The sequence below is a fragment of the Bufo bufo genome, chromosome 4 (assembly GCF_905171765.1).
Source record: "Bufo bufo chromosome 4, aBufBuf1.1, whole genome shotgun sequence".
In the NCBI taxonomy this organism is placed as follows: domain Eukaryota; kingdom Metazoa; phylum Chordata; class Amphibia; order Anura; family Bufonidae; genus Bufo; species Bufo bufo.
Window position 1 is genome coordinate 453,175,461 of NC_053392.1, and position 27,791 is coordinate 453,203,251.

At 46.0% G+C, this 27,791-nt stretch overlaps 1 protein-coding gene across 3 annotated transcripts in view; it reads right to left on the minus strand.

The window, feature by feature from the left end:
- The window catches only part of COG2 (component of oligomeric golgi complex 2), a 329,606-nt gene that overhangs the window by 254,540 nt on the left and 47,275 nt on the right, over positions 1–27,791 (minus strand). For 2 of the 3 annotated variants that reach the window (XM_040429435.1, XM_040429434.1), the window contains exon 4: positions 22,957–23,037. In XM_040429435.1, coding sequence (XP_040285369.1) covers positions 22,957–23,037 — 81 coding nt within the window. Of the gene's footprint in view, positions 1–22,956; positions 23,038–27,791 lie in introns of those variants that run through there. The other variant, XM_040429436.1, reaches the window with a different exon arrangement.

Consider the following 27,791-nt stretch of genomic DNA (forward strand, 5'->3'; position numbering starts at 1 on the left):
CATTTTGTGGGACATACGCGTTTTTGATCACTTGGTGTTGCACCTTTTGTGATGCAAGGTGACAAAAATTGCTTGTTTTGACACAGTTTTTTTTATTTATTTTTTACGGTGTTCATCCGAGGGGTTAGGTCATGTGATATTTTTATAGAGCTGGTTTTTACGGACGCGGCAATACTAAATATGTCTATTTTACTTTATTTTTTCTATTTTAATTTTTTTTTTTTTATTCCTAACTTGGGAACTTTTTTTTTTTTTTACATGTGAAACTTTATTTTATTTTATTTTTTCAACCCTTTATTTTTTTTATTTTTTTTACACTTTTCGTCCCCCATAAGGTCATACAAGACCTCTGGGGGACATTTGCTTCACTTTTTCTTTTTTTTTTCACAGTTGATTTCTCCTGTAACTGGGGCTGAGATAGTAGCCCCAGTTACAGGACAAATGCACCCCTATAGAGGCTGTACAGCAGCAATCCTGCGCTGTACAGCCTCAGTGCAGGGCTGATCGAGGTCTCTGAGAGACCTCACACAGCCCCTGCACTCTCCGGTCACGGCGGTCACATGACCGCCGGGCCGGAACAGGAAGCGCACAGCGCTTCCTGCTCTGCAGACACAGCGCTCGGTGAGCGCTGTGTCTGCAGCGATCGTGAAGGCAGGGACACCTGGGAACTGTCCCTGCCTTGTCTTAGGGTTGCCCTGCTGTCACTGACAGCGGGCAACCCGATCAGCAGCTGCACGATTAGCGTGCAGCTGCTATTTCTGACAGGACGTTTTAAAACGTGCTGTCAGAAATAGACGTCCACCCATAGGACGTTTATAGTCTATGGGCGGACGTGAGGCGGTTAAATTGGGAAAGGGGGGTGATTTAAACTTTTAAAGGGTTTCTGTCACCTGAAAAATGGATATTATGTTGGCTGATGTTAGCGATGTGCTAATGTCAGCTGAACATAACTATATTAGTGCCATCTCACTGTGTGCCGATGTTATTGAGAAAAACAAACTGTTATAATATGCTAATTAGCCTCTAGGATTGACAGGGGCAGGCATCGTTGGTCTCCTACCTCCGGCCCTGTCTGCAGTGTAAATCTCGCACCCTTCAGTATTCGGCGCAGTGAGTGAAGGGTGCCCGCCGGTTGCCAGCTTCCTCACTGCGCCTGCGCCGAATACTGAACGGCGCGAGATTTAAACTGCAGACAGAGCCGGAGGTAGGAGACCAAAAATGCCTGCCCCTGTCAATCTAGTGTAGTAGGGCGTGGCCAGAAGTGTGAGAAAAGAGCCTCTAGGAGCAGGGCATTTTCGCTGCGTCTGAAAATGTCTGAACTATTAAAATACTTAAAAAAATTCCTGTGCAGTGAACGCCGTAACGAAAATAAAAAATAAAAAAAAACACGCTATTTGTTATTTTTTGGTCATCTTGTCCCCCCCTAAAAATTGAATAACGGTAATCAAAAGGTCGTACATACAACAAAAATGGTATTAATAAAAACTACAAATAACAAGTCCTCATACAGCTCTGTAAACCGAATATAACGATGCAAAGAAAAATTAGATTTTTCCAAAAGGTTTATATATTTTTTTAAAAGTAGTAAAACAAAAAAAAAAAAAAAAAATAAATTCAAGTTTGGTATCGCTGCATTCATATTGAGCCGCAGAATAAGAACCTCAGGTCATTTTTTGTGCATTTTTGGGCACATTTTTTGCAGGCTGAGGTGACCGTTATATTGGTACTATTTTGGGGTACCTATGACTCTTTGATCGCTTGATATTACACTTTTTGTGATGTAAAGTGCCCAAAAATTGCTTTTTTGGCCGTTTTTATTTTTTGCCTGTCAGTGTATTAACAGGTCTGGTGCTCATCAGCATGATGTACTAGTACGTCAAATTGCGTGAAGGTCACTTCCCGCTATGATGTACTATTACATTATATGTTCATATGCACATACAAATAAAAATACAGTAAATCTCTATATACACATTTATGTATTATGTAAGTGTATATACTGTATGTGTATATATGTAGGGGTGTGTGTGTGTGAGAGAGAGACGCACAAACACAGTTAGGTCCATAAATATTGGGACATCAACACAATTCTAACATTTTTGGCTCTATACACCACTACAATGGATTTGAAATGAAACAAGATGTGCTTTAACTGCAGACTGTCAGCTTTAATTTGAGGATATTTACATTCAAATCAGGTGAAAGGTGTAGCAATTACAACAGTTTGCATATGTGCCTCCCACTTGTTACGGAACCAAAAGTAATGGGACAGAATAATAATCACAAATCAAAACTTTCACTTTTTTATACTTGGTTGAAAATTCTTTGCAGTCAATTACAGTCTGGAACGCATAGACATCACCAGACGCTGGGTTTCATCCCTGGTGATGCTCTGCCAGGCCTCTACTGCAACTGTCTTCAGTTCCTGCTTGTTCTTGGGGCATTTTCCCTTCAGTTTTGTCTTCAGCAAGTGAAATGCATGCTCAAATCGGATTCAGGTCAGGTGATTGACTTGGCCATTGCATAACATTCCACTTATTTCCATTAAAAAACTCTTTAGTTGCTTTTGCAGTATGCTTTGGGTAATGTTCCATCTGCACTGGGAAGCGCCGTCCAATGAGTTCTGAAGCATTTGGCTGAATATGAGCAGATAATATTGCCCGAATTCATCCTGCTGCTTTTGTCAGCAGTCACATCAAATACAAGAGAAGCAGTTCCATTGGCAGCCATACATGCCCACGCCATGACACTACCACCACCATGCTTCACTGATTAGGTGGTATGCTTAGGATCATGAGCAGTTCCTTTCCTTCTCCATACTCTTCTCTTCCCATCACTCTGGTACAAGTTGATCTTGGTCTCATCTGTCCATAGGATGTTGTTCCAGAACTGTGAAGGCTTTATTAGATTTCGTTTGGCAAACTCTAATCTGGCCTTCCTGTTTGAGGCTCACCAATGGTTTACATCTTGTGGTGAACCCTCTGTATTTACTCTGGTGAAGTATTCTCTTGATTGTTGACTTTGACACACATACACCTACCTCCTGGAGAGTGTTCTTGATCTGGCCAGGGAAAGGGTGTTTCCTGTGAAGGGTGTTTTCTTTACCAGGGAAAGAATTCTTCGGTCACCCACCACAGTTGTTTTCCGTGGTCTTCCATGTTTTTTGGTGTTGTTGAGCTCACCGGTGCGTTCCTTCTTTTTAAGAATGTTCCACACAGTTGTTTTGGCCACGCCTAATGTTTTTGCTATCTCTCTGATGGGTTTGTTTCACTGATAGTGACAGCTCTTTGGATCTCATCTTGAGAGTTGACAGCAACAGATTCCAAAAGCAAATAGCACACTTGAAATTAACTCTGGACCTTTTATCTGCTGATTGTAATTGGGATAATGAGGGAATAACACACACCTGGCCATGTAACAGCTGAGAAGCCAATTGTCCCATTACTTTTGGTCCCTTAACAAGTGGAAGGCACATATGCAAACTGTTGTAATTCCTACACCGTTCACCTGATTTTAATGTAAATACTCTCAAATTAAAGCTGACAGTGCAGTTAAAGCACATCTTGTTAGCTTCATTTCAAATCCAGTTGTGTTCAAAATATTAGAAAGATTGAGCTTTATTCACTTTTTTAAAACACACTGCTAATAGCTTTTTCCATACACACAAATGCATTGGGAACACTACACATTCTATTCCAAATCAAAGCATGAAGAAAAATATATAAAAATTTGTGTAGTTACTCTAAAAAAAAAAATAGGAAAAGTGAATAAAAAAAAAGCTGTGTTTGTATTCTTCTTTAGAAACTCAAACATTCACTATATAAACTGAAAAATGTTTGAAGATTTTGCTTTCCTTTGAATCACTTAAAGAGGACCTTTCACCCATTATGACAATGTGAACTAACTATACAGACATGGAGAGCGGCGCCTGGGGATCTCACTGCACTTACTATTATCCCTGGGCGCCGCTCCGTTCTCCCGCTATGCCCTCCGGTATCTTCGTTCACAAAGTTATGGTAGGCTGAGTCAGCCCTTGTTCTGCTGTAGCGCTGGCCAATCGCATTGCAGAGCTCACAGCCTGGGAGAAAAGAACCTCCCAGGCTGTGAGCTCTGCGCTGCGATTGGCCAGCGCTACAGCAGAACAAGGGCAGACTCCGCCTACCATAACTTAGTGACTGAAATCTCCGCCTACCATAACTTAGTGAGCAAAGATACCGGAGGGCATAACGGGAGAACGGAGCGGCGCCCAGGGATAATAGTAAGTGCAGTGAGATCCCCGGGCGCCGCTCTCAATGTCTGTATATTTAGTTCACATTGTCATAATGGGTGAAAGGTCCTCTTTAATATTTAGTTGTATAACCACTGTTTCTGAGAACTGCTGTACATCTGTGTTGCATGGAGTCAACCAACTTTTGGCACCTGTGAACAGGTATTCCAGCCCAGGATGATTGGACTACATTCCACAGTTCTTCTCTATTTCTTGGTTTTGCCTCAGAATCTGCATTTTTGATGTCACCCCACAAGTTTTCTATTGGATTAAGATCCAGGGATTGGGCTGGCCACTCCATAACGTCAATCTTGTTGGTCTGGAACCAAGATGTTGCACGTTTACTGGTGTGTTTGGGGTCGTTGTCTTGTTGGAACACCCATTTCAAGGGCATTTCCTCTTCAGCATAAGGCAGCATGACTTCAAGTATTCTGATTTATTCAAACTGATTCATGATCCCTGGTATGCGATAAATAGGCCCAACACCTTAGTATGAGAAACAGCCCCATATCATAATGCTTGCGCCACCATGCTTCACTGTCTTCACAGTGCACTGTGGCTTGAATTCAGTGTTTGGGGGTCATCTGAAAAACTGTCTTCGGCCACTAGACCCAAAAAGAACAATCTTACTTTCATCAGTCCACGAAATGTCTCTAAGCCAGTCAATGTGCTCTTCGGCAAATTGTAACCTCTTCAGCTCATGTCTTTTTTCAACAGTGGGACTTTGCGGGGGTTCTAGCAAATAGCTTGGCTTCACATAGGCGTCTTGTAATTGTAACAGTACTCACAGGTAACTTTAGACCTTCTTTGATCTTCCTGGAGCTGATTGTTGGCGGAGTCCTTGCCATTTTGGCTATCCTATCCATTCGAATGGTAGTTTTTCACTTTCTTCCACGTCTTTCAGGTTTTGGTTGCCAGTTTAAAGCATTTGCGATCATTTTAGCTGAGCAGCCTATCATTTTCTGCACTTTATAGGTTTTCCCCTCTCTAATCAACTTTTTAATCAAGGTACGCTGTTCTTCTGAACAATGTCTGGATCTACACATTTTCCTCAGAATTTCAGAGAGAAATGCAATGTAACCGGCATGTACAACATTTGCTGCCTTCCTTCCTTAAATAAGGGCAATAATTGCCACCTGTTTTTCAAAGAATGAATGACCTCACTCATTGTACTCCACACTGCTATTATTTTGAACATGCCCCTTTCAAGAAGTGATTGAATTACAGAGAATCAGCAACATGCATGTCATGACTGTTGGGTTTCTATTACTCTACTACACCTGCTAGTAAATTATTTGCAATGTAGAAATATCATTGATGTCTTACCGATATTATTTTGAACACAACTATATTAATAGTAAGTATGGGCATCATGTATTTGACCCTGTTCACACATTCACCTGTTCACCCAGTTTTAGTGCATTTAGTAGTGTGCTGCTACTTTTGTGTTTTTATACATTGTTGCCTTGGTAGCTTGCACCTGCGATTCTGTCTGTTCTTTTCTTTGGATAGATAGATAGATATATAGATATATATATATATATATATAGATATATATATATATATATATAGATATATATATATATATATATCTATATATATATATATTTATTTATTTATTTTTTTTCTCTTTAGGCTTTAAGGACATAATTTTAATTAATTAAAATTGACTTTGGGGGATGAGCTGTTGCGATTAGTAGAAGCGCTGACATCAGAAATTTTTGGGCCTCATACTATCAAACTGCAAGGGCCCAGTCTGATTTTTCAGCATTTCATCCCATTTACTAAATAAAAGATGGTTAATGCACTTAAAAGTAAAATATTTTAAGTGAAGCCAAAATCGCTGCCACTTTAATATCCTCTATGTTAGAGATTTCCCATCCATATAGCAGCATCAATGGACTCACTGTGTAGGCAGCTAACTTAATGACTTTGAGGACCTGTAGATGACTACCCACTGTCCATGCAAATGAGGGCATCATTTGAAAGTGTACCTCCAATTGTTTATAAAAGATAAAAATAAAAAATAAACTACCGTATACAGCACGGGTGCACAATAATCATATTTCTAAATACATTGCACAGTACATTCTACTTTGTAAAGGGAAAGTGAGCCAACACTGTAGGAGGGATTATCCTATGCTGGCTCCTCTACTGAATATGGAAGCCTAGGAGAAAGAGCAGGACACTCAGGACATTTACAAAGATTGCCACGCCAGCTTTGGCGGTAAAAAAAAAAAAAAAAAAAAAGGCAAAGTACCTCTTTTTTGCGACTTTTTAAATGCCCATGCGCCGATATTTTGTCACACATGCGTTTTTACGCCATCCTCAACACTTTGGAGTGGCACATTTACACCTTTAACCCCTTCAGTACCGAGTCACTTTTCACCTCAAAGTGACATGTCAGATTTGCAAAAATTGGCCTATGATTTGTGTGGTAATAATTAGAGATTAGAGAATTTCATATTTTGAAATTCGTTCATGCTTCGTTTGGTGGTAAAAGCAGAATCGCATTATGGATTCCGTTACCACGGACCATAACGCAATTCTATGACGGAATGCATTTAGAGTCATTCTGTTATTCATTCCGTCATCATAGAAGTCTATGGGCTGCAAAACGGATCCGTTCCGTTATGCAGAGGACTCCCCTGCATAACGGAACGGATCCGTTTTGCAACCCATAGACTTCTATGATGACGGAATGAACAACAGAATGCCTCTAAAGGCAATCCCTTATGCATTCAGTCCTAGAACTCCATTATGGTCCGTGGTAACGGAATCCATAACGCAATTTTGCTTTTACCACCAAATGAAGCGTGAACATGAAATTCGCTTATCTCTAGTAATAACTTCGGAACTTTTTTTCTTATCCAAGCCATATTGAGAATGTTTTTTCGTGACACATTGTGCTTCATGTTAGTGATAAATTTCAGTCAATGTTTTACCTTTATTTATTAAATAATACCAAAAATTTAGAAAGTTTGGAAAAATTCACAATTTTCTACTTGTAAATGCCATTTCATTTTTTTAGGACGTTCGAAGGTTTAGAATCTTAGAAGCAATTTTTCAACGAAATTTCCAAAACCTTTTTTTTAAGCACCAATTCAGTTATAAAGTGATTTTGAGGGGCTTACGTAATGGAAACCACCCAAAAATAACCCCATTTCAGAAACTAAAACCCTCAAATTATTCAAAATTGATGTTACAAACTTTGCTAACCCTTTAGGTGTTCCACAAGAATTAAAGGAAAATGGAGATGAAATCTCAAAATTTTAATTTTTTGGTAGATATTTTATGTTAATTAATTTTTATTGCAACACAGCAAGGGTTAACAGCAAAATAAACCTCAATATACATTACTTTGCTTCTGCTGTTTACAGAAATACCCCATATCTGGTGGTAAACTGCTGTCGGGGCACATGGCACTAGTTAGAAGGAAGGGAGCGCCATATGGTTTTTGGAGGCAGATTTTGCTAGAATGGTTTCTGGGCACCATTTTGTATTTGAAGAGACCCTAACGTACCCCTACAGTTGAAACCCTCAAAAAGTGACTCCATTTTGGAAACTACACCCTTCAAAGAATATACACTGCTCAAAAAAATAAAGTGAACACTTAAACAACACAATGTAACTCCAAGTCAATCACACTTCTGTGAAATCAAACTGTCCACTTAGGAAGCAACATTGAGTGACAATCAATTTTACATGCTGTTGTGCAAATGGGATAGACAACAGGTGGAAATTATAGGCAATTAGCAAGACACCCCCAATAAAGGAGTGGTTCTGCAGGTGGTCACCACAGACCACTTCTCAGTTCCTATGCTTCCTGGCTGATGTTTTGGTCACTTTTGAATGCTGGCGGTGCTTTCACTCTAGTGGTAGCATGAGACGGAGTCTACAACCCACACAAGTGGCTGAGGTAGTGCAGCTTATCCAGGATGGCACATCAATGCGAGCTGTGGCAAGAAGATTTGCTGTGTCTGTCAGCGTAGTGTCCAGAGCATGGAGGCGCTACCAGGAGACAGGCCAGTACATCAGGAGACGTGGAGGAGGCCGTAGGAGGGCAACAACCCAGCAGCAGGACCGCTACCTCCGCCTTTGTGCAAGGAGGAACGGGAGGAGCACTGCCAGAGCCCTGCAAAATGACCTCCAGCAGGCCACAAATGTGCATGTGTCTGCTCAAACTGTCAGAAACTGACTCCATGTGGGTGATATGAGGGCCCGACGTCCACAGGTTGGGGTTGTGCTTACAGCCCAACACCGTGCAGGACGTTTGGCATTTGCCAGAGAACACCAAGATTGGCAAATTCGCCACTGGCGCCCTGTGCTCTTCACAGATGAAAGCAGGTTCACACTGAGCACATGTGACAGACGTGACAGAGTCTGGAGATGCCGTGGAGAACGTTCTGCTGCCTGCAACATCCTCCAGCATGACCAGTTTGGCATTGGGTCAGTAATGGTGTGGGGTGGCATTTCTTTGGAGGGCCGCACAGCCCTCCATGTGCTCGCCAGAGGTAGCCTGACTGCCATTAGGTACCGAGATGAGATCCTCAGACCCCTTGTGAGACCATATGCTGGTGCGGTTGGCCCTGGGTTCCTCCTTATGCAAGACAATGCTAGACCTCATGTGGCTGGAGTGTGTCAGCAGTTCCTGCAAGACTAAGGCATTGATGCTATGGACTGGCCCGCCCATTCCCCAGACCTGAATCCAATTGAGCACATCTGGGACATCATGTCTTGCTCTATCCATCAACGTCACGTCGCACCACAGACTGTCCAGGAGTTGGCAGATGCTTTAGTCCAGGTCTGGGAGGAGATCCCTCAGGAGACTGTCCGCCACCTCATCAGGAGCATGCACAGGCGTTGTAGGGAGGTCATACAGGCACGTGGAGGCCACACACACTACTGAGCCTCATTTTGACTTGTTTTAAGGACATTACATCAAAGTTGGATCAGCCTGTAGTGTGTTTTTCCACTTTAATTTTGAGGGTGACTCCAAATCCAGACCTCCATGGGTTGAAAAAAATGGATTTTTTGTACTCACCGTAAAATCCTTTTCTCGTAGTAGGCATTGGGGGACACAGCACCATGGGTATATGCCCAGCTGCCACTAGGAGGCTGACACTAGAAACAAAAAAGTGTTGGCTCCGCCCAGGTGGGCTATACCCCTCTGCAAGAGCCGAGATACACCAGTCGGTACAAAAGCAGTAGGAACGCCACACACCTGAACAAACAGAAACTGAACGCCAACAAGTCTTCAACTGGGGAACCCAACAACCACAAATCGCCGGGACCACAACAAGAAGAAACTCAATAAGAAAATAGGCGGGATCTGTGTCCCCCAATGCCTACTACGAGAAAAGGATTTTACGGTGAGTACAAAAAATCCATTTTTCTCGTGCATGGCATTGGGGGACACAGCACCATGGGACGTCCCAAAGCAGTCCCTGAGGGAGGGAAGAAGAACGCCATGTCGCCAATCTACAGCACAGCTGCTTGCAGAACCTTGCGCCCCAGGCTAGCGTCAGCGGAAGCCAGAGAATGAATGTGGTAAAACTTAGAGAAAGTGTGAACTGACGCCCAGGTGGCGGCCCGGCAGACCTGGGAAGCAGATGCCTGATGACGCACCGCCCAGGAAGCCCCAACTGCCCTAGTCGAATGAGCGGTCAACCTGGAAGGGGGAGCACGGCCCTTTGCGATATAGGCCTCCTTGACAGCCGACCGAACCCAGCGAGAGATGGTGGCCTTGGAGGCAGGCAAACCCCTACGAGGACCCGCCGGGACCACGAAAAGGGAATCCGAACGACGGAAGGGCTCCGTGAGGCGAAGGTGCAGGCGAAGGGCCCGAACGACGTCAAGGCAATGGAGGGACTTCTCCCTAGGGTGAGAAGGATTAGGGCAGAAAGAGGGAAGGACGATCTCTTCATTGATATGAAAAGACGAAACCACCTTTGGAAGAAAAGAGGGAATGGGACGCAACACCACCTTGTCCTGATGGAAAACCAGGAAAGGCGAACGGCAAGAAAGCGCCGCCAGTTCGGAAACCCGGCGGATGGAGGTGACTGCCACTAAGAAGGCCACCTTGAACGAGACAAACGACAGAGATATCTCTGCCAAAGGCTCGAAGGGAGAAGACTAAAGGGCGTCAAGGACGAGATTCAGGTCCCACGGCTCCACCGGAAAACGAAAGGGAGGGGCTCGGCGAGCGACACCCTGTAGAAAAGTCCTAACCTGAGCCCGCGAGGCCACGGGACGTTGGAAAAGGACTGAGAGGGCCGAAATCTGTCCTCTGAGAGAAGCAAGGCGAAGACCCTTGTCAAAACCGGCCTGAAGGAAGGCCAGAACGTTAGGGACGGAGAAATGGAGAGGGCGGAAACGCCCAGACTCGCACCAGGCAAAATACGCTCTCTAGGTCCGGTAGTAAATACGGGCTGACTGGGGTTTGCGAGCGTGAAGCATCGTCTTAATGACAGAATCCGAGAGGCCACGGGACTTCAAGACCGCGGTCTCAACGGCCACGCCGTCAAACGAAGCTGAGGTAAATTCGGGTGGTACAGAGGGCCCTGAGAAAGGAGATCGTGGCGCAGAGGTAGTCGCCACGGAACGTCGGCGAGCAGAAACACTAGATCTGCGTACCACGCCCTGCGGGGCCAATCCGGAGCCACCAGGATTGCTGAAACCCGGGCTGCCTTGAGACGCTTGAGCACTCGGGGCAGGAGGGGAATGGGGGGGGGAACAGGTACAGAAGGTTGAACTGAGACCAAGGCAGAACTAGGGCGTCTACCGCGAAGGCCTGAGGGTCTCTGGACCGCGCGACATAGCGCGGGATCCTGTGGTTGAGACGTGACGCGAAAAGATCCACGTCCGGAGTTCCCCATCGGTGACAAAGTTGGAGGAACACCTCTGGGTGTAGAGACCATTCGCCCGGGTCGACTAGCTGACGACTGAGGTAGTCTGCCGCCAAATTGTCGACCCCGGGAATGTGTACCGCGGAGAGGACGGGAACGTGGGTCTCCGCCCAGCGCAGGATATGGGAGGCTTCCTGCAAGGCCATCACGCTCCTGGTGCCCCCTTGGTGGTTCAGATAAGCCACGGCGGTGGAATTGTCTGTTTGGACCCGGACCGGGAGACCGCGAAGACGTGGGGTCCAGTGAGACAGTGCCAGGAAAATTGCCCTGAGCTCGAGCACATTTATCTGCAGGGAGGACTCCTGAGCAGACCAAAGACCCTGGACTGTGAGAGAGTCGAGGACTGCTCCCCAACCCGAGAGACTGGCGTCCGTCGTGATCACCCGCCAACTGGGGGGAAGAAAGGAACGGCCCAGGGACACAGTCCGAGGAAGCAGCCACCAGGAGAGGTCCTGGCGAAGCTGGAGAGGGAGACGAACCAGGCGATCGAGACCTGCCTGGGACTTGTCCCACCTGGATAGGAGAAACAACTGAAGGTCCCGGGAGTGGAATTGGGAATAGGGAATGGCTTCGAAGGAAGCCACCATCCTCCCCAGGACGCGCATACACGTCCTGATAGTCAAGGTGGACGGGCCGCGGAGAAGCGTCACCCCCGCCTGAAGGGAGGCAATCTTCTCTGGGGGGAGAAACACCCGCCCGAGGCGAGTGTCGAAAATCATGCCCAGGAAGGGCATCCTCTGGCATGGGACGAGGGAGGACTTGGAGTGGTTGACGAGCCATCTGAACTGAGCAAGAGCTGAGAGGGTGATGTGCAGGCTGGACAGGTTGTCCTCCAACGACGGGGCCCGAACCAGAAGGTCGTCCAGGTAAGGTACCAAGGCGACCCCCCTGGCACGTAGAAGGGCCATGAGAGGCGCCAACACCTTGGTGAAGACCCTCGGAGCAGAGGCCAGGCCGAAGGGCAGGGCTACGAATTGGAAATGAAGAGAACCTACCGCGAAGCGAAGGAACCTTTGGTGGGAGAGGGCAATGGGGACGTGGAGATAGGCGTCCTGAATGTCGATGGACGACAGGAACTCGTCCGACTCCAAGGAGGCGATCACCGACCGGAGGGATTCCATACGAAAGTGACGGACCCGGACAAAGTGATTCAGCGCCTTCAGGTCCAGGATAGGACGGAGCGAACCGTCCTTTTTGGGAACAGTGAACAGATTCGAATAGAACCCCCGAAAGCGTTCTGATTCTGGAACCGGAACGATGACCCCTAGAGAGCGAAGGGAACGAATGGCCTGAAAAAAATCTTCTGCCCTGGAGGGGGACCTGGGGGGCGACGTCAGGAAGAACCGTCCCGGCGGAAGATCGGAAAATTCGATCCTGTATCCGGAGGAGACTACCTCCAGAACCCAAGCGTCTTCTACACTTGCTCGCCAGACGTCCTGAAAGGCGAGCAGACGCCCTCCCACCTTGACAGAGTCATGCGGAAGGAGGTTTAGTGGACTGGGGGCGAGCAGGTTTGGGCTTGGCATGCCAGGAGGGCTTGGCCTTAAAGGAAGGCCTGGAGGACTTCTTGTCAGATCGGGCAGGGGGGGCCCGAAAGGACTGCGCCTGAGAGGACGACCCAGGAAAGCGACGGCGGCGAGGCTGATTCTGGGGTAGAAGAGAGCTCTTACCGCCAGTGGCCTCCGAGATGAGCTCCTCCAGACGCTTCCCAAAGAGCTTCCCACCGAGAAAGGGAAGGGAAATCGGAGCCTTCTTGGAGGCGGAATCTGCCGCCCAAGAACGAAGCCAGATGGTGCGGCGAATGGCCACAGAGTTAGCGGCCGCACGGCCGGCCGATTCCATAGAGACATCGCAAAGAAATTTGGACGCCTGGTAAATTTGAGAGGCAAGCACTGCCAGTTCCCCTTGATCAGAGTCTGGGGGTAAGGCGCGAACAAGCTGTTTTGCCCAGATAGCGCAGGCCTTAGCCACCCAGGAGGCGGCAAACGCAGGGCGGATGGCGGCACCCGCTGCGATGAAAACAGACTTGGCCAAAGAGTCGACCCGTTTGTCAGCGGGATCCGACAAGGAAGCCGCGTCAGCCAGGGGAAGGGTAGTAGCCTTCGCCAGGCGGGCAACCTGAGGGTCTACCTGAGGAGGAACCGTCCAGGTATTGACAGATTCCTCAGAAAAAGGATAGGGGACGTCAGAGGCCTTGGTAAGATGAAGGCGCCGATCAGGATGACGCCACTCCTTAGCCAGAAGCGCGTCCAGATCCTCGTGATTCGGGAAGACAACAGTGGAACGCCTAGCCCGGCGGAAGGACACCGACTCCAGGGAGGAGGAGGAGGGAACGTCCTGCACATGGAGCGCGTCACGGACGGCTTTGATGAGGTCCTGAATGGCCGCAGACATCGCCGAGCACCGCTCTGATTCAGAATCAGAAGCGGAGGAGTCCCCAGGAACGGCGGAAGCGGCTGAAGAAGAAATTTCGCCCGACTCAGACCTAACCGGGGAGTGATCTGGGGTAGCTGAGGAAGAATGGGACCCGGCCGAGGCTGTGCGAGGTCGCTTGCTGGACCTCGTACCAGAGCGGGAACGGACTTCCCCGGCGGGGGGGTCCCTGCCCGAGGCGGCCGCAATCTGAGCGGGCAAGCGGTCCAAGGACTGCGCTAGGGATTGGGAGAGGCTGGCAAGGTTACCTATGGCCTGGGATAGGGTAGCAGCCCATTCCGGAAGGACCGACAAAGAGGGGGCCGCAGGAGCGGACTGGGTGGGCCTGGGGGGAAGGCACTGCACGCAGAGAGAGGAAGACTGACCACATGGGAACTTCCTATTACACACAGAACAGGCGTAATGAGTGGAAATGGCGGCAGGGGGAGTGGGGGCCCGACCAGAAGAAGACATGAGGGCGGTATGGAGGAGCCTGCAAAGCAAAAAACAAGTCAGCCAGAGGCTGCCTACCAGACCCTAGGTGCTGTGTCCCACAGAAGCACGTCCAGAGAGCCGAGTCGCAGGAGAAGCTGTAAGATGCGACAGCAGCAGGCAGGACAGGAGCCGGTAGTAGAGGAAGACACACCCCCCCAGCAGCCCGCGCTGGTGCTGGATTGGTAAGAGAAAGCGCGCCTCCCAGGGCGCCACCCACAGAGGGGAGGGAGAGGCGAAAAACCCGGGAAGGCCGAAGGCGGAGACGGAGCTCCGCCCCACGTGACCTGCGGCCTAGGCTGAAGAAAAGCCGGGGCCTAGAGTAGAAAAAAGCTGCCGGAAACGGACACCCGCGATCGCGGCGACGCCCGGAGGCAGCAGCAGAAGCGGGGACGCAGCGCCGATGCGGGGGCCCGGAAGGCCAGGTAGGAGCAGGAGGAAACCCGTTATAACGGGAAAGAGCCGATAGAGCAGAGCCGGCCGGCTTAAAGGGCCAGACCCTAGAAACGAGGGTGCCCCCAAAAAGGTTTCCCCCCATGCAGAAAAGATCCCCAGGCAAGCGTGCAGTGCCCCCTAAGTTGGAGGAATACCTCCAGACCCAAGCGCTAATGGGGCCAGATACCCAAAGAGACACAGAGGTGGGGGGAGGGGGAGTACAGTACTGTCATACTCACCTTCCGACGTTTTCAGGCGCAGCAATGACCACCCCCTCGGCGGACTCAACACCGGAGCCGTGGGTCCGCCGGAATTCCTCTGCGGAAGCAGATAAGTGGGGACTGGGTGGCTGCCGGGTACCTGAGTACGCGCCCGCAGGGGGGCAACTAAAGTGGAACACGATGGAGCCACCCCTGCATCAGGAAGAAACCTGTAGAAAAAAAGAGAAAAAATAAAAAATAAAATTAGCAGGATGACCTGCAAAAACAGGTCATGTCTGCCTCCTACGGACACTAGAACTAGACTGGTGTATCTCGGCTCTTGCAGAGGGGTATAGCCCACCTGGGCGGAGCCAACACTTTTGTTTCTAGTGTCAGCCTCCTAGTGGCAGCTGGGCATATACCCATGGTGCTGTGTCCCCCAATGCCATGCACGAGAAATTTGATTTCCATTTTTTAATTTTTGTGTGATATTGTTGTCAGCACATTCAACTATGTAAAGAACAAAGTATTTCAGAAGAATATTTAATTAAATTCAGATCTAGGATGTGTTATTTTTGTGTTCCCTTTATTTTTTTGAGCAGTGTATTAAGGAGGGTACTGAGCACTTTCACCCCCTAAGCGTTTTACGGAATTTGGAAACACTTGGCTGTGAAAATTAAAAGTTTTATTTCTTCCAATAAAACGTTGCTTTAAGGGGTAACAGGAGAAAAAGCACCCCATAATTTGTTAACGATTTCCTCCTGAATATGGCAACGGTGGTGGGCACATGGCAGGACTCAGAAAGGAAGGCGCGTCATATGGCTTTTGATGAATTGATTTACAGGTGCTATTGGTTTTTATTCTTTGAGCAATTGTCTTATATGGGGTTTAAATTTTTGTGGGATGAAGTTACGTTTTATTGGTACCATTTTGGGGTATATATGACTATGATCACTTGATATGCATTTTGTAAGGCAAGGTAACAAAAAAATGACTGTTCAGGCAATTTTCAATTATTTTATTTTTACAGTGTTCACCTGACAGAGTATATCATGTGATATTTTTATAGAGCAGACTGTTAAGGACGCAGCAATACCTAGTATGTCTATTTTTATTTTTGTTAAGTTTTACATAGTAAAAGCATTTTTGAATATAAATTTTTGCATAAAATCTTATTTTTGTGTTGCCATGTTCTGAGAGACATATTTATTTATATTTTTCTAGCGATTCGCTTAGGTAGGGTCTCATTTTTTGCGAGATGAGAATACGGTTTAATTAGTATCATTTTGGGGTACATAAGTTTTTTTGATTGCTTGGTATTAGGCTACTTTCACACTTGCAGTATCAGGGTCCGGCAGGTTATTCCAGTGGGGGAACAGCCTGCCGGATGCGTGCTAACGTTAGGCCACTGTACCGACAGAAGTCCGCTCAGGCCCCATTCACTATAATGCAGCATGTTTTTTTTTTACTTGGAATTAATTTTTTATTATATAAAACACTTTTTTTTTTTCAACTTTTGAGGGTCTGATTCCCTGTACAATGTATTACAATACAATCTGAATTCTAATGCATTGTCTGTAAGTGTATTAGACAGTGTAATACACTTACAGCCTGCTTGACTGTGAGACCCAGGAGGCTGGGTCTCACAAGCTACATGGAAGGCAGCACAATGTCAATGGAAGGCATTGGGCTGCCTTCCCAGCCAGCGCTGGGGTGACAGGGACCTGACAAAGACATCACACGTGCCACAGTCAGCATTGACCTTGGCACAGTGAAGGTTAATGCGTCGGCATCTGCGTTTTCACAAGTGCTGGCACATACAGCAGGGGCCCGGCTATCAGAGACTACTGGACCCGTGCTGATGATCGGGCAGGCGCAGCTCCCGCATCTGACTGATCAGCACGCCGTAGCTGTACAGTACAGGGATTGAAGGCACCGTACATCTATGGTGTTGGTATCCTACGGGTTAAACAGTTGTAAATATTGACCTAGTCATAAATTGTAGGTATCCTCCATCAGCGCAGGGAGGAATCAAAGACTGACGTAAAACAGGTCTTTGTAAACAACCCCCTCTGTCTCCAAGCGCACAGATATGAGTAGAGCGGTTGGTCTGTGCTGCTATATAGAAGTAGAATCTTCTCTGCAATAGGTGTAGAAATAGAATTCTGCACACTCCTATAAATATATACAGTATGAAGCGCACAGAAAAAAATAAAAATAAAACTTTGTTGTGGATGTCACAATTCCACTACAAATACACTGGAAAGTCTGCATATTTTCCATGCATATTTCATTGTGAATTTGCCAATGATTTCACCCTATGCATTTATAATAGCAAAATCCGCAGAACACAGAAAATCTGACATGCATTTACTTACTTGAAGGTCCGTTTAGGGGGGGCATTCACATGCTGCAGATTTTGTTGCAGAAATTTCCGTAATGGAAAATTAGTTCCATTCATCTGAATTGGGCTTGCAGAAATACATGTGCTTAACTCCCCATTTAAATGAATGGAACTGATTTTCAGTCACAGAAACTTCTGCAAAAAAATCTGCAGCATGTGAAGGCACCCTTAGGCCTCTTTCACACGGGCGTCATGTTTTTTGCACGGATAAGATGCGGGTGCATTGCGGGAAAATGCGTTTTGCACGCACGTGAGAAAAATCGCCATGTTTGGTACCCAAACCCGAACTTCTTCACAGAAGTTCGGGTTTGGGTTAGGTGTTCTGTAGATTGCATTATTTTCCCTTATAACCATGTTATAAGGGAAAATAATACATTCTTAATACAGAATGCATAGTACAATAGGGCTGGAGGGGTTAAAAAAAAAAATAATAATAATTTAACTCACCTTAATCCACTTATCGTGCAGCCCGGCTTCTCTTCTATCTTCTTCTTTGCTGTGCACAGGAATAGGACCTTTGATGAAGTCACTGTGCTAATCACATGGTCCAATCACATGGTTCATCACCATGGTGAGGGACCATGTGATTGGATCATGTGATGTGACGTCACCACAGGTCCTTAGCCGGCAGCTCAACATTACAGAAGACGACAGAGATCCGCAACTATGCGATCAAGTGGACTCGGTGAGTTAATTTTATATTTTATTTTTAACCCCTCAAACACTATTTTACTTTGCATTCTGTATTCAGAATGCTATTATTTTCCCTTATAACCATGTTATAAGGGAAAATAATACAGATCGGGTCCCCAGCCCGATCGTCACCTAGCAACCATGCGTAAAAATCGCACCACATCCGCGCTTGCGGATGCTTGCGATTTTCACGCAGCCCCATTCACTTGGGGCCAGTGTTACGTGAAAAATGCAGAATATAGAGCATGCTGCGATTTTCACGCAACGCCCAAGTGATGCGTGAAAATCACTGCTAGTGTGCACAGCCCCATAGAAATGAATGGGTCTGGATTCAGTGCGGGTGCAATGCGTTCAACTCACACATTGCACCTGCGCGGAATACTCGCCCGTGTGAAAGGGGCCTTAGGGAATATCTACACAGCGACATGTGCTGAGCACATTTTGGATTTTTTTCATAAATAAAAAAGGTGAAATATATTGACTCAAATTTATGACTGTCATGAAGTACAATGTGTCACACGAAAACAATCTCAGAATAGTTTGGAACACTTTTACTTATGCAAAGTTATTACCACATAAAGTGATATGTCAGATTTGCAAATATGACCTGGGCAGGAGGGTGAAAACTGGCCCGGAGTAGAAGGGGTTAACTCCTTAAGGACACAACCTTATTTCATCTTAAGGACCAGGCCATTTTTTGCAAATCTGACCAGTGTCACTTTAAGTGGTGAGAACTTTAAAACGCTTTGACGTATCCAGGCTATTTTGAGATTCTTTTTTAGTCACATATTGTACTTCATGACACTGGTAAAAAGAAGTAAAAAAAATTCATTTTAAATTTATAAAAAAAAATACCAAATTTACCAAAACTTTGTAAAAAATTGAAAATTTCCAAGTTTCAATTTCTCAACTTCTATAATACATAGTAATACCTCCAAAATAGTTATTACTTTACATTCCCCATATGTCTACTTCATGTTTGGATCATTTTGGGAATGATATTTTATTTTTTGGGGATGTTACAAGGCTTAGAAGTTTAGAAGCAAATCTTGAAATTTTCAAAAACCCAGGGTGGGCCACAGGGTCCCTAGCATGGCGGTCCCCTTGCTGCGCCTGGCAGCATCTCCACCGCCTTGGGGGCTCATCATCGCTAGACTATGAGGATGACGCGGATAACAGGAAAGTGGGGTCATCCTCGGCCTCACTGGGACTCTCTGACTCAGAGGCAAGCTGGGCGTATGCCTCCTCGGCCGAGAACATCCGGCGGGCCATAGGGGTGTGTGTGTGTCTGCGTGTGTGCGTGCGTGTAAATCTTTATTTGGTGTGCGTGTGTGTGTGGGGGCACGGGTGTTCGCGAACTCACCCTAAACCTAAGGCCCCTTTCACACGGGCGAGTATTATGCGCGGGTGCAATGCGTGATGTGAACGCATTGCACCCGTACTGAATCCTGACCCATTCATTTCTATGGGGCTGTGCAGATGAGCTGTGATTTTCACGCATCACTTGTGCGTTGAGTGAAAATCGCAGCATGCTCTATATTCTGCGTTTTTCACGCAACGCAGGCCCCATAGAAGTGAATGGGGCCGAGTGACAATCGCAAGCATCCGCAAGCAAGTGCGGTTACGGTGCGATTTTCACGCATGGTTGCTAGGTGACGATCGGGCTGGGGACCCGATCTGTATTATTTTCCCTTATAACATGGTTATAAAGGGAAAATAATAGCATTCTGAATACAGTAAAATACAGTAAAAGTAAAATTGTGATGGAGGGGTTAAAAAAAAAATAATAATATTAACTCACCGAGCCCACTTGATCGCGTAGTTGCGGATCTCTGTCTTCTTCTGTAATGTTGAGCTGCCGGCTAAGGACCTGTGGTGACGTCACATCACATGATCCAATCACATGGTCCCTCACCATGGTGATGAACCATGTGATTGGACCATGTGATCAGCACAGTGACGTCATCAAAGGTCCTATTCCTGTGCACAGCAAAGAAGAAGACAGAAGAGAAGCCAGGCTGCGCGATCAAGTGGATTAAGGCTAGTTAAAAAAAATATATAATAATTTTTTTTTAACCCCTCCAGCTTATTGTACTAAGCATTCTGTATTAAGAATGCTACTATTTTCCCTTATAACCATGTTATAAGGGAAAATAATACAATCTACAGAACACCTAACCCAAACCCGAACCCGAACTTCTGTGAAGAAGTCCGGGTACCAAACATGCAGTTTTTTCTCACACGCGTGCAAAACGCATTACAATGTTTTGCACTCGCGCATTTTCCCGCAACGCACCCGCATCTTATCCGGGCAAAAAACGTGACGCCCGTGTGAAAGAGGCCTAACAGATAAAAAAATAAAAATAAAAAAACTAACTGAAAAATAAAAATAAAATATCGATGATCAACCATCCGAAGTTGATCAGCGGTGGGGTGTGCAATGCGCCAACAGTGGCCGGACACTAAGAGTGCCGGCCACAGTCAGCTTACGCACAAAAGAAAAACTGCCTGCACCCCAAAAAAGTTGTGGTGGGGGGGGGGGGGGCAAGCTGCAGCACCCCTGGGGGGGTCTAGGGACCCCAGACACCCAATTAAATGGGTGATGCAACCAAAACTGTACTAAGTTTCCCTAAATATCCCTGCCTAATCTAACTTGTCCCTAGCCTTTCCCCAAATACCTGGGGGTGCTGGGGCACAGATGGGGTGCTGGATCCTGGGCTCTGAACAGATGGGGGGTGCTGGTTCTGAGACACGATGCAGCACTCCTCTCTCCTCGGGCTCCGAACTGAAAAGGAGGGGGAGAGGAGCGCTGCGATAATTTGAATGAACCGCCCTGTCACCATCACCTCTGGATCTAAGGATGGTGATTGGTGGTGTATTATCACACCACCGATCACCATCCTGTTCTGGGTAATCGGGTCCTTAGAGACCCGAATAACCCGGAAACGCATCAAACCGCAGGTCTGAATTGACCTGTGGTTTGCTGCGATAACCTACACAGAACCCCCCCCCCCCCCCTTGCATTTAGCCACGGTGCTGCTCAATGATTTGAGCATGCACCGGGCTCCGATCACTGCCCGCCGAGCGGCGGTGATCGGAAATACATAGGACGTACCGGTACGCCCTGTGTCCTTAACAATCGGGAAATCAGGGCGTACCGGTACGCCCTATGTCCGGAACAGGTTAAAGGGGTTATGTAGCTTTTTTTTTTTTTACTGATGATTTATCCTCTGTATAGAACAACGGAATGTGATCGGCGGGGGTCAGAGACCCAGGATCGTCGCCGATCAGCTGTTTAAGAGGCAGCGGCGCTGTTTCCTGCAGGGCTAGTGACGTCTCAACTAGCATCACTGACCTGGACAGAACCGCTTTGTAATTATCCCAAAATTTTTGAACATTGTCTGCCAATCTTAAATTATGGGACAATCAACCCTTGTAATTTATGGGTCGCTGCTATCTAATAAAATGTTTTTCAAGACTTTTACACCCTATGCAGACAATCTCAATTCCAGAATGCCTTCTCCACTTTTATGTGGAGGGGGAAATGACCTTGTATCTTCATGGCTAAATTAGCTCTCCGGGAAACACAAGGGGGTATCGGTTTCCCACATTGGAGAGGTTATATTTTGGCTTGCCTTATGCATTATGTATATGACTAGATAGGTCACACTAATACTCTAGCTATGCTTTGGAATGCAGCTTGGTGGCACCATAGGCTCCAGCATACTTATTGCATCTGCCCTACTCTGAGTGGCACACGGATATCAAGAAATGTTTGGTACTGAAGGAGACAACTATAGCGTGAACGGAAGCGAGTCACCAATTTAATTTATCCTTTTAAATATCTAAATATTTGCTATTATGGCATAACCCATGTTTCCCTCAGGGCAACACTAACGGAGTTCACAAAATGGAAAGAGGGGGGGGGGGGGGAAGCTACATTGGAAGATCTGTGGCACTTGGAAGAGCACCATGCATCAAAAGTATCAAATCTCTTTACATAGTCACTTATGTTCAGCTCAAAGCATCTTGTACATTTCAATCTGAGGAGTTATCGGTGAATGTGATTGATTGATTTATAAAATACGGTCAAGTGAAACGCTCGATATCTTTATAATATTGAGATCTCATGTCCCAAATGTTGGAAGCCACTTCACTCTTATCATTTAAATCTTGAAGATTCTGGAGGATATTGATCTGCTAAAGAAAATAATTTAAGGGCTAATACGAGTGGGGAAAGTGGTCATTACAATAGTGCAAATACCATTTTGCCTTTAATATTCTGCCTCATTTAGCCCCTAAGCAAAAAGGTAGCATGCCCAAAATGCACTCCTAGGGCAGCTGATCTTCTCCATAGTATTTGGCAATCCCTTAGATCAAAAGATACATGGAATGTCACGCTGCCTTTATTCCCCCAGGTACTTTTGTTTTACTCAGCGCCTGACTCTGGTCTCCCTTTCCTCTTTTTGTAGTGACAACACTTTGTGACTAAACGATCTCTCCTGCAGCACTGATTACGACATGGGGTCCCAATGGTGGATAAGGTCCGGGGCAACTAGCTTTATATATGCACCATGATAGGACAGATGCCTTGCAACATGAGGTCACTAAAACAGTCCCTCTCTTCCGAAAATGGAGTTTATATTAGCTTCTCACACCAGAGAATATATTGAACTGTTAGTTAAGCCATTTAAACTTACAGAATGGTATTTAAATGCTGACATCAGAGGCAGATTGGGGTCTTTGAGGGTTACATGACAGTGTAATGTTGTTCGATCACTTTTTTGTAGAAGTAATATGCTGTGACCCATCTAGGGGTATCAGAAGTAGGGGTCTTGTAATGGGCGATTAGGAGATGGACAGCGTTTGGATCAACGTTAGGGTTGTTGGGAAGGTTTTTAGGAAAGAAAAAGGGGGGGGGGGGGTCCATGGGGGTTGTGTATCTGTTTTGCTTTTGGTCACCCATTATTGAGATCCTGCAATTGATCAGGACAGCAACTAGCTAGTCCTTTATGTTTTATGTATGTATAATAAAAAAAAAAAGGCGTATTTGAGGTCACTAAGGGGTTAAGTTCTATGCATATTTCATTTACATAAACATTTACCACCACTGAAGAAAAATGAATGCAAGGAGTAGGGGCTTACCTTTTTTTTCCTTAGATCATCTTGTTTAGCCAGACGCACATCCACTTCACTAATGCTGTCATTAACAGATGTTTTGAGGCTCTGTACATAATAAATAATGAAATGTGACAGTGTTGACCACTGAAATGTATAGTAACTGAATTTTATTTTAACAGTATTTATAAGTGTTAACAGGGTTAAAGGATATGGACACATTTGTAAAAAAAATTAATAAAATATAATAATTTACACTAATTACATTATTTTGTGCAGTAAATAGTTTCTCCAATTGGTTCTGTTTATTTATCTTTTTTCGTTTTTGATCTACAGCCTGCTGACATACAGCTGACAGTCTGCTTCAAACTGCAGACATAACCCCTTTCATGCCATGGTAATTAGTGAGCGCTGTATGGAAGGGGCTAACCATCAGGCAGCTGCTTTGCTGTGGCATTAACCCTGCCCCCTTTTCCCCTCTTTAGGATGGCCGTTACCACCTAGCACTAAGTGCTAACCCCCTCCCCCCAGGATGGCCAAGTGGCACAAGCTCCCCCCCCCCACCTTGCCCCACCTCCTCTGAGGATGGTTGAGCAGCAAAGCAAAAATGGTACTAAAACATCTCATCCCGCAAAAAATAAGACCCTACCTAAGACAAATCGTCCAAAAAATGGCTTTTAGAAAACAGAAATAAAAACATGATTAAAAATTTTTGGGAAAAAAATAGTGTAAAACCAAAATAAAATGTAAAAAAAAAAATAAGACGTATTAGGTATGCCAAGAAACAGGAAAGAGTAAATAAAAAATAAATGGAACCATTTTCGGCATATTATTTCCCTATTAAATATAATCTACTCAATCAGATATTTGGTACATTACCAAAATCAGATGATAGACAGAGAGATGACTGGGGTTTAGAGAAAAACATTTACTAGAAAGAGTCATTCTGGTTTTCCCCTCACCCATGACCCATATACATTAGAGGGGACTACAGCCTGTAGTACTTTCCTCCTGAAGGCTGCATCTGAATTTAGATGCAACCTATAATGCTTAAAAAAAAAAAGTAAGAGGCGAGCTCCAAGTGACAGCTCTGCAAATTTGGGCCAGAGGAGAGTCTGCCTTCTCTGTCCAGGGAGCTGCAACTGCTCCGGTTGAATGAGCTCCGAATCCCGTTGGGAGAGGCAGGTTCAAAGATGGATAAGCTAGAGAAATGTCATTTTTGACCCATCTAGCAATAGCACTTGTAGAAGCCTTGTGACCCTTGAAACTAATAGATTTTCATCTACCCTCCAGGATGCCGTGGAATCTAAATAGCACAATAAACACCTCCTGACATCAAGACAGTGGAATTTTTTCTGTAAATGATTCAAAGGATTTGGGAAAAAGGATGGGAATACCACAAAGGATGTCATAAGGATCATCTGTTTTTTTTTTTGGCGGACCGCAAAACACATACGGTCATGTGAATGTAGCCCAAGGAAGAAAAGCAAAGCAAAGAAGGCTTGTATTTCTGAAACTCTTTTAGCAGAAGTAATTGCAAAAAAGGCCATTTTAAAAGTAAGCAACTTAAAGGTGTTGTCCGGGTTGAGAGCTGAACCTGGACATATGCCCTTTACCCAGGTAGTACCACTGATATGAGCATCAGAGCTTTTAAATTTTCTTGAGAACCGGTGACTTACAGAGCTCTCCATGGACAAGCTAGGAGGAGGCTTCCGCCTTAGCAGTGAGCCTGGTGATGTCACTGGGCAGACTTTAGAGCTGCCGTAGACCATTAAAAATATAAACAAACAGCCCTTGCACTGCGCGATACAGCGCAGGGCAAGGGAGAGCACTTGAGCATTATATGCTCCGAAGCTCATGGCTGGCTGGGTGAAAAAGGGAGAAAACAGAGCTGCAAGTTGTACCCTTAGAATAGATGAGTTAAGATTTGTATCTAGACCTGCTTGCAAAAAAATCTTGTCACATCTGGGACTTTTAAAGAATCTGGACTGTAACCTAAGAAGGTAGAAAAGATAATCCACACCTTAATGTACACTGCTCAAAAAAATAAAGGGAACACAAAAATAACACATCCTAGATCTGAATTAATTAAATATTCTTCTGAAATACTTTGTTCTTTACATAGTTGAATGTGCTGACAACAAAATCACACAAAAATAAAAAAATGGAAATCAAATTTTTCAACCCATGGACGTCTGGATTTGGAGTCACACTCAAAATTAAAGTGGAAAAACACACTACAGGCTGATCCAACTTTGATGTAATGTCCTTAAAACAAGTCAAAATGAGGCTCAGTAGTGTGTCTGGCCTCTACGTGCCTGTATGACCTCCCTACAACGTCTGTGCATGCTCCTGATGAGGTGGCGGACGGTCTCCTGACGGATCTCCTCCCAGATCTGGACTAAAGCATCTGCCAACTCCTGGACAGTCTGTGGTGCAACGTGACGTTGGTGGATAGAGCGAGACAGGATGTCCCAGATGTGCTCAATTGGATTCAGGTCTGGGGAAGGGGCTGGCCAGTCCATAGCATCAATGCCTTCGTCTTGCAGGAACTGCTGACACACTCCAGCCACATGAGGTCTAGCATTGTCTTGCATTAGGAGGAACCCAGGGCCAACTGCACCAGCATGTGGTCTCACAAGGGGTCTGAGGATCTCATCTCAGTACCTAATGGCAGTCAGGCTACCTCTGGTGAGCACATGGAGGGCTGTGCGGCCCTCCAAAGAAATGCCACCCCACACCATTACTGACCCAATGCCAAACTGGTCATGCTGGAGGATGTTGCAGGCAGCAGAACGTTCTCCACGGCATCTCCAGACTCTGTCATGTCTGTCACATGTGCTAAGTGTGAACCTGCTTTCATCTGTGAAGAGCACAGGGCGCCAGTGCCCATTGCCAATCTTGGTGTTCTCTGGCAAATGCCAAACGTCCTGCACGGTGTTGGGCTGTAAGCACAACCCCCACCTGTGGACGTCTGGCCCTCATATCACCCTCAGGGAGTCTGTTTCTGACCGTTTGAGCAGACACATACACATTTGTGGCCTGCTGGAGGTCATTTTGCAGGGCTCTGGCAGTGCTCCTCCTGTTCCTCCTTGCACAAAGGCGGAGGTAGAGGTCCTGCTGCTGGTTTGTTGCCCTCCTACGGCCTCCTCCACGTCTCCTGATGTACTGGCCTGTCTCCTGGTAGCGCCTCCATGCTCTGGACACTACGCTGACAGACACAGCAAACCTTCTTGCCACAGCTCGCATTGATGTGCCATCCTGGATAAGCTGCACTACCTGAGCCACTTGTGTGGGTTGTAGACTCCGTCTCATGCTACCACTAGAGTGAAAGCACCGCCAGCATTCAAAAGTGACCAAAACATCAGCCAGGAAGCATAGGAGCTGAGAAGTGGTCCTGTGGTCACCACCTGCAGAACCACTCCTTTATTGGGGGTGTCTTGTTAATTGCCTATAATTTCCACCTGTTGTCTATCCCATTTGCACAACAGCATGTGAAATTGATTGTCACTCAGTGTTGCTTCCTAAGTGAACAGTTTGATTTCACAGAAGTGTGATTGACTTGGAGTTACATTGTGTTGTTTAAGTGTTCCCTTTATTTTTTTGAGCAGTGTATTTTCTAGAGGTGACTAACTTTTTACTTTCTAATAAGGTGGAAACTACCTTACCTGACAAACCTCTCCTAGACTAGATATCCCTTTCAATTTCCACAACGAGAGATGAAGTATCTCTGGATTGGGATCCCACAAGGGCCCCTGATGAAGTAGATCCTCCCTCACCGGTAAGGTCCAAGGAGGCTCTACTGCCAGCTTCTGTAACCTTGTGTACCAGGATCTTTTTGTCTATTTTGGAGCTACCAGAATTACTTATGCTCATTCCTCCTCTATTTTCCTTAACACCTTGGGGATAAGACAAATCAGGGGGAAAAGCATAGCCCAGTTCCTCATTCCAGTTTTGTGCTAATCCATCTATCGCTAGAGGTCTGTCTAAATGATTGAGGGAGAAGAATCTTTTTACTTTCCTGTTTGCTCTGGACACAAACAGATCTACTGTGGGAAGACCCCACCTCTGGACAATTTACAGAAAAACCTCCTGGTTTAAGTCTCATATAGACGTCCGTGGAACACGGTTCGTAAGATACCGGACTGGCATTGCAGGCGCGCACGGCGTCATTTGTTGCTATGACGCCTGCGCTCCTGCAATGCCAGTCCGGTATCTCACGGACCGTGTTCGACAGACGTCTGCATGAGGCTTTAGACAATTCCCCTTGCCTGATGGTAGTTTGGTATTCTGTCTGCTAGTATGTTCTCCTTCCCATTTAGATGGACTGCTAAAAGAAAAAAGTTTCCTTTCTTCTGCTATATGAAAAATTTCCAGGGACAAAAGCAAAAAACATATGGGGGACCCTCGTTCCTCCCTGACTGTTCATGTAGGCCACTGCTGTCGAGTTGTCTGAATAAAAAAAATTATACATACACTTTCTCCTTACTTCTGGAACTGCTATTTCACGGGCCATTTTTACCACCTTTATTTCCTTGAAGTTGGAGAAGGTTTTCCTTGACTATAGATCCCACTTCCCCTGCCAGAACCTGTTCTGAGAGTGAGCTCCCCATCCCCAGGAACTGGCTTTTGTAGTGACTACCATCTGATCTTTGATCTTCTGGATTTTTCAGAACTATCCACCACAATAGGGAACGTATGGCTTTTTGATTAAAGGTGGAAACGTTGATCTAAAGAATAAGTGGAACCGCCCCAGGATCTCAGAATATCCGCCTGTAGTTCTCTGGAGTGAATCTGTGCATATGGCACTGCTGGAATAGTGGATGTCATCTGACCCAACACAGCCATTGCCTCTCTGAAAG